This window comes from Penaeus japonicus, unplaced genomic scaffold (assembly GCF_977035675.1).
Source record: "Penaeus japonicus unplaced genomic scaffold, GWHDUDI00000001_assembly GWHDUDI00000002, whole genome shotgun sequence".
NCBI lineage: Eukaryota > Metazoa > Arthropoda > Malacostraca > Decapoda > Penaeidae > Penaeus > Penaeus japonicus.
The window spans coordinates 13,000,102-13,007,601 of record NW_028234404.1 but is presented as its reverse complement, the minus strand read 5'-3'; the positions used below and the strand labels follow the sequence as shown (position 1 = coordinate 13,007,601).

General features: G+C 39.3%; 2 protein-coding genes across 3 annotated transcripts in view; one reads left to right on the top strand and one right to left on the bottom strand.

Moving 5' to 3' along the window:
• Positions 1 to 7,500, bottom strand: part of LOC122264789 (dipeptidyl peptidase 1) — a 19,762-nt gene that overhangs the window by 1,879 nt on the left and 10,383 nt on the right. Inside the window, exons 1-5 of one of the 2 annotated variants that reach the window (XM_043033848.2) lie at positions 1,521 to 1,645; positions 832 to 1,083; positions 571 to 723; positions 219 to 352; positions 1 to 49 (exon numbers count right to left, since the gene is read on the bottom strand). The exon at positions 1 to 49 is cut by the window's left edge and continues 228 nt beyond it. In XM_043033848.2, coding sequence (XP_042889782.2) covers positions 1 to 49; positions 219 to 352; positions 571 to 723; positions 832 to 1,083; positions 1,521 to 1,610 — 678 coding nt within the window. In that variant the 5' untranslated portion in view covers positions 1,611 to 1,645. Of the gene's footprint in view, positions 50 to 218; positions 353 to 570; positions 724 to 831; positions 1,084 to 1,520; positions 1,646 to 7,500 lie in introns of those variants that run through there. The other variant, XM_086547586.1, reaches the window with a different exon arrangement.
• On the top strand, positions 3,125 to 6,162 carry LOC122264790 (dipeptidyl peptidase 1). The gene is made up of 8 exons (XM_043033849.2): positions 3,125 to 3,283; positions 3,652 to 3,903; positions 4,134 to 4,286; positions 4,399 to 4,532; positions 4,638 to 4,914; positions 5,036 to 5,158; positions 5,300 to 5,521; positions 5,729 to 6,162. The coding sequence occupies exons 1-8, from the start codon at positions 3,197 to 3,199 to the stop codon at positions 5,909 to 5,911; spliced, it is 1,431 nt and encodes a 476-aa protein (XP_042889783.2). The 5' UTR covers positions 3,125 to 3,196; the 3' UTR covers positions 5,912 to 6,162.

Here is a 7,500-nt window from a genome sequence, read left to right as displayed (position 1 = left end):
GACGCTGCCGGGACCTCCCGCGCGGAGGAACATCTCTTCGGCTGAGTACCTTCAAACACAAACACTTTTCTTCTCTTTCTTTCGTAGATATTAGAACTGATATCATCTCTCTTCACAAAAAATAATCACGGAACAGAAGAAAAAAAAACAATGCCTTGAATCGGTGTTATCGATAATAGAAATACGTAATGCATAAAAAATATATATATTGCTCTTACTTCTCATGCTTTTCATAAACCTTGGCCTTCCATGATGTCTGGGAAGCATTAATGTCGTCAACCATCTTTTGGTCATTCTTGAAAGCTCCTGAAGGCACAGCTTCTTTGACCTTTTGACTGATGCGAGGCGTGGTCTGTGTAGTTGCAAGATCGAGTAAAGGGATGAAAGAAAAGATTGACGATTATAATAGTCTGACACAAAACAAAAATCGAATAAAGAAGACAGGTAATAACAATGATATCAAAGTGAAGGATGATATGTATTAATACTGGAGAGACATGATGATAAAGACAAATTATATAATGGCAAAACAAAAGCTAGTTCGAGCTTTCAAACGAAGGGACGTAGCACCTTAGTGTTCTTCTGGGCGCTGAAGCAAGACCAGTTCCTGATGGTCTTGTCACGTGACCAGCCGTTGAAGGTGCGGTCGCAGTAGGAGGTGGAGGAGGTAAAGTCGCCCTCGTAATAGGAGAAAGCGAAGTACGACCTTTCGTTGATGTTAACCTTGAAGGTGGAGAGATCGTGTTACGGCAAGCTAGATATCTGACACCTCGTGCTAGTTTCTGTTGCCTAAGTTCGATCTAAAAATCGCACAGTAATATTATAGCGAACCTCAAATCCTTGGTTCCAGATCATGGTCCATGTTCCTTCGTTCCCGAGCTCGTCCGTGGCGGTGTCGGGGAAGCTGAGGGTGAAGGTCTTGGTGTGGACGACGGGGCCGAGTTGGTCGCAGTTGAGGCTGCTGTCGCCCGACCGCTCCGTCTCCTGGAAGGTCCATGTGCCGCGGATGTCCTCGTACAGGCAGTTGGCCGGCGTGTCCGACCGTGCCAGGGTCACGCAAACGGCTAGTAACACGGCGCGGAACTGAAATTATATCTCGATCGATAAATATCTTAATTAATCAATCATACTAATACCAGTAAGGAAGAAATGGTAATAATGTTTTTTTTTTTTTTCTAATATGGGTTAGTATTATTGATTGTCATGTAATGATGTATATCAGCGTTTCCAAAGCAAATGTCTTTGGAAAAAAATATTGATGAAGATGATGAGATATTCGTCGATAAAAAAGTGTGGTATGTGATTTTTTTTTTTTTTTTCTAAAAGTTAAAAAATCCATATATAGGCTAAGATCACCAAGGGTAATCACCAAGCGTCACAAGCCACTGTATTTCATACCGTGTTTTAGCTACTTTTCTATGCGTAAGAAGGGAATTTGGGACGAGGAAACTACCAGATGGGGTAAACTACACAAACAAATTTAGGAACCATTGATACACAGACCGTCCTAAGTAACTCACCATGATGGTGCTGAGCCGAGAGTGCTGACAGTACATTTTTCTCAGCGTTCTTATACCATTTGATTGCTGATAATTTCCATATCTGTACATCCCTGCTCACTACCCTGCTGCTCTGGCTTCCCCTCGAAAACGTAAACAATTTGCAGTACGGGAATTTACATCTATGGTGTGTGTGTGTGTGTGTGCATATTGGTTCATATTTGATTAAACAATTCAACAATCTCAAGTTTATTTGTTTACATTGATGTTATTCCCTTTTCCTCTCTCTCTCTCTCTCTCTCTCTCTCTCTCTCTCTCTCTCTCTCTCTCTCTCTCTCTCTCTCTCTCTCTCTCTCTCTCTCTCTCTCTCACACACACACACACACACACACACATACATACACATACACACGCACACACACACGCCCTCCCTCTTTCTCTCTCTCTCTCTCTCTCTCTCTCTCTCTCTCTCTCTCTCTCTCTCTCTCTCTCTCTCTCTCTCTCACACACACACACACACACACACACACACACACACACACACACACACACACACACTCCCTCTCTCTTTCTTTCTTTCTCTCTCTCTCTCTCTCTCTCTCTCTCTCTCTCTCTCTCTCTCTCTCTCTATATATATATATATATATATATATATATATATATATATATATATATATATATATATATATACATATACATATATATATGTATGTTGTGTGTGTGTTTTAACAGTAATGATAATAATTATTATTATGATAGTGATGAAATAAAATTATCAGAAGGAAAGTGATAATAATATCATAATTAATTGTGATGATAATGAAAATAAGGATGATAATAATAATGATAATGACAATAGTAATGATGATAATGATAACAATGATGATGACAATTATGCTGATGATGATAATGATGATAATAATAATATTGATAACTAATAATAATAATTGCAACAATAACTATAAAACAATGATAATAATAGTAATGATAATAATTATGGTAAAGATAATAACAATAGCAATAATAATGATAATAACAACAACAGCAGTGATAAGAGCATCAGAAAAAAAACATTCACAGCAAAAATGATAACAAAGGATAAAATTATGATTTGAGTTGTTATTAATATCATTATTATGATCATCATTATAATTACTACTTCTGCTATCATCATAAGTGCATATAAGTACGGATGTCTATCCAGATTCTATTACATAATTAATTCATACACCATATGTTTTGTCTTTGTTGATGTATATCTATATACACATTAGACACATAAGCTGGAAATTCCCTATCACACGCGACCTTGTGGACACCTGGTCACACACAACAATTTTCAATGTCGATTTTTTCCACATCAGGTTGGATGGACAGATGAAATTTGAGAAAGTATAAGACGTGGAATCCGGTTATCTTACATACTTTCAGAACAATATTATCTCAGACTATTTTCTTTCTCTCGTTTTGAAGATGATTGCTTGACTTTTTAAAATTAACTGTATGTTGTATATTTTAAATCCGTCGTGGTAATTCTTGATAAGACAGATAGCAACATTACATGTACAGAATACGGCCAATGCAAAGAAAAATATAAATAAAGTACACACAAAGGTCTTACTGTGTGAAACTTCTACAGTATTACGCAACAGTGGTAACTCGGCCTGAGGACTATAAGTGATACATGGAAGTGGAAGATGTTGTCAGTCCAACCACAGCGAGGCTCTGTGATACGGGCAAACGCTAAGTCTATCACAACATTGCCTAGTCTATCAATCATGTTGGTAAGTAGTACGGTATGCTCACCGCTCGTGCGTACGTTGAGCAGCCGGGTATTTAAATTTGCGTGTACCTGGGACGTATCTGTGGAATTTAGATGAAGTAATATGGGCACTTACTCAAGGTACTGAAGGGTGGAGCACCACAGAGGACTAATAATATTACACTAGCCATTGCATTTTAGTTTTTTTTTTTTTTTTTTTTTTTTTTAGATTCCAAGAAAAGATCTAATGGTGTATACTAAGATCAGCGAATTCCCATCGCATAACTACAACTTACCCATAGATTACCAAAGGAACGAGGGGGCGCCACTTGTGTGTTTTGCTTGGGGCATTTGACATAATGAATGTGTTCATTCCAACACACGTTATAGGTACGTGCCGTGCTATTAGCCGTTTGCGTGACCCTGGCTCGGTCGGACACGCCGGCCAACTGCCTGTACGAGGACATCCGCGGCACATGGACCTTCCAGGAGACGGAGCGGTCGGGCGACAGCAGCCTCAACTGCGACCAACTCGGCCCCGTCGTCCACACCAAGACCTTCACCCTCAGCTTCCCCGACACCGCCACGGACGAGCTCGGGAACGAAGGAACATGGACCATGATTTATAACCAGGGTTTTGAAGTGAGAGACTAATGTGATCCTTCCATTTAATGATATGTATTCATCAGAGCATTGTATCATAGCATAGTATCCATCATTCTTCGTAGGTCTTATTCAATAAAGATTTATATCACTTAGCCATAGATTTCCTCACTGAATAGTCACAATTAACTATAGGTCCTACTTTGTCTTCTCTATGATGTAGATATCTAGCTTGCCTGGCATAATCTCTTGCTTTCTCTCTCTTCAAGGTTAACATCAACGAAAGGTCGTACTTCGCTTTCTCCTATTACGAGGGCGACTTTACCTCCTCCACCTCCTTCTGCGACCGCACCTTCAACGGCTGGTCACGTGACAAGACCGTCAGGAACTGGTCCTGTTTCAGTGCTCAAAAGAACACTAAGGTGGAGTTTCGTGCCGATGATTAACGGTAACTTCAAGATAAATCAAATGCGATATTATGTACAGCATGCAGTCTGACGGTCCTGTTATCCTCTATCTTTTTTGTCTGCTCAGACGACCCCGCGAGTGACCAGGAAGGTAAAGAACTCCCTTCCAACTCGGGCTTTCAAGAACGACCACAAGATGGTGGAAGAGATCAACGGCTCTCAGACGTCGTGGCGAGCCAAGGTCTACCCGCAGCACGAGAAGTGAGTCTCATGATATATTCTTCGTATCACTATTCATGGGTCAAAATATATTTGTCTTTAATGAATGTTCTCCTGTACTATAATTTATGTTATCACCGTCGTCAGATACACAGTTGAAGAGATGTTCCTCCGCGCGGGAGGTCCCGGCAGCGTCCTCCCCAGCCCCCCTTCCCCCGCCCCCGCGACCCCCCAGCAGAAGGCCCGCGTGTCCTTCCTGCCGGAGAACTTCGACTGGCGTGACGTGGAGGGCGTGAACTACGTGAGCGACGTGAGGGACCAGGCTTCGTGCGGCTCCTGCTACGTCTTCGCCTCCATGGCCCAGCTGGAGGCCCGTCTGCGCATGGCCACCCGCAACCAGCGCCAGGACGTCTTCTCAACACAGGTGAATAAAATTGGCCTCAATCGACGTAAAGCCTGTAATATACATGCCTATAAAGGACCCAACGTTATCCTGATATGATTTCATTTACGGAGGAGTGTGAGTACGACCATGTCCTTTGCAGGATGCTGTGTCGTGCTCCGCGTTGTCCCAGGGTTGCATGGGAGGTTTCGCCTACCTAATCGCCGGACGCTACGCCGTGGACCAGGGCGTCGTGGCCGAGGAGTGCAATCCCTACACTGCACTTGTACGATGTTCTTTCTTTATCTGAGCGGATTATGAAATTATCCACATCTATTAATGGATTAATCTTCAAAAGTGATTGTTTCACATAATACAGTTACGAATAATTGTTCAGTGAAGAATGCATTAATATAATTTCCTTTAGGATGACGCTTGTGATACAGACGCCAGCTGCGCGCGCACCTACGTGAGTCAGTATGGATACGTGGGTGGTTACTACGGCGCGTGCAACGAGGAGCTCATGTTGCAAGCCCTGGTGGAAAATGGTCCTTTGCCCGTCGGCTATATGGTCTATGACGACTTCCGCAACTACGAGGGAGGAATCTACCACCACACTGGCTTCAAGAACGACTTCAATCCCCTCGAGGTGTGTGTTGGCCTTCATTGACTGCCGAGATGTGAAGATTCAACAGCATGTCATAAAATCAACGAAATTGATTACAACGATGAAAACAGAGGGAAAAAATATATATGAATAATCAAGAAACGTTAAGCAAATCTAAAACAGACTCATAAAATCAATTGATAATCATTCTTCCTTCAAATAATAAGAATATCCTTTTTTCCTCCCCAGCTAACATCCCACGCAGTCCTTCTGGTGGGCTACGGCGTGGACAGCAGCACCGGCGAGAAGTACTGGACGTGCAAGAACTCGTGGGGCGCCGACTGGGGCGAGGACGGCTTCTTCAGGATCAGGAGGGGAACCAACGAGTGCTCCATCGAGTCCATGGCTTTTGACGCAACTGTCATTCCTTAAAGAGGATCTTGTATTAGCTACGCTGCTGTACGTGTTAGACTACATGTTTAATAGAATTACTTTCCGTATTACTCCCTTGGTTTTATTTATTGTTAATCCAATGTGCACTAGTTATAATGAAATCTTCTTGATGCAGAATGATAACACCGAGGGATGAATAAGAAGCAAAAATATTACTCTCAAAATGAGTATGATGTCTCTGTCATTTAATTGGTTGTATATTTAACGTGTATAATAAAATCATTTCCGTGTTTGTTTGTTTTAATCTAATTGAATAGATATCAACAATAGATGCAAATAGTCTTGATATAAAAGCAATTAGATTCAGACAAGAAACTGACGGTTGTTTGATGTTTGATATTAAGATGCATGAAGTTGATTTTGTTCATCTTCATTCATGAATATAATAATGATACTGTAAATGATAATAGCAATAATAATAGCAGTACAATAATGATATTAACAAAACACCAACAACTATCATTATTATTATCATTATCATCATTATTATTATCATTATTATCATTATCATAATTATCATTATTATTATCATTACTCTTATTCCTATCACTATTATCAGTATTATTATCATCTTCATCATTATTATTATCTTTATCATTATTATTATCATTATCATTGTTATCATCATAATCACTATTCTATCATTGTAAATCATTATCATTAGTATGATTTTTATCACTATTATCATCATTACTATCATAAAGAAAACGAAAATAATAATAACAATCATTACAATAACAACAGCAACGAGAGTAGTAACATCATCATCAGTGCAATAATTACAATTATTATAATCTATATTATTAACAACTTTTTTATATCAACATCAACAACATTTTATAAAGGTAAAGAGAATAAAGATGGCGGATAATAACAATGACAATAACAACAACAAAAGCTACAGCGTAACAACAATGCTAATTACAAAGAATAACCACAAGCACAAAAGCAACAACAACCTTAGCAACAGCAATACTAAAAATAATACAAGCACATAATTCTGAGACGTAAGGCTCCCCAAGGTTCGCCTGGACTCTTGACTGCGAATCTTATCTTTCTTTATTTCTTGTTTAATAGGAGAGTAATATGACAAGACTAAACGGGAAATAGCCTTGCATATATTTTGTTTGGTATTTTTGGTGCTATATTTTTTTTTTTAAGAAATGTGTTTTTAGGATGTGATATTTCCTGAATTCCTCGCGGGAAGTTGGTCGTAAGTTTAGTAACTGGATTTTTCACGACGTTACGTTATCGGTTTGGCATTTTGTCTCTTTTATCTAACTAGATTCTGTCGTCTCAAAACAGTCTTATAAGGATACATCAGATTTAGTAGCTTTTTTATTGGCTGAATTGCAAACATTCTGTGAAACTTTATTTTGATAGTTTAGCTTATTTGGGTAGCGATTGGCTGATGAACGATAATCTTTAAAACTCTTTTGTCGTATGAATGATATTCACATTTTTAAGACTCGCTTTTATGAATATCAATAGTACATATATCAAAGGAATTATAGTCAAAGTATAAAACGTGTCTAGAAAAGAATATTGAATAAATTAGATGAATGATA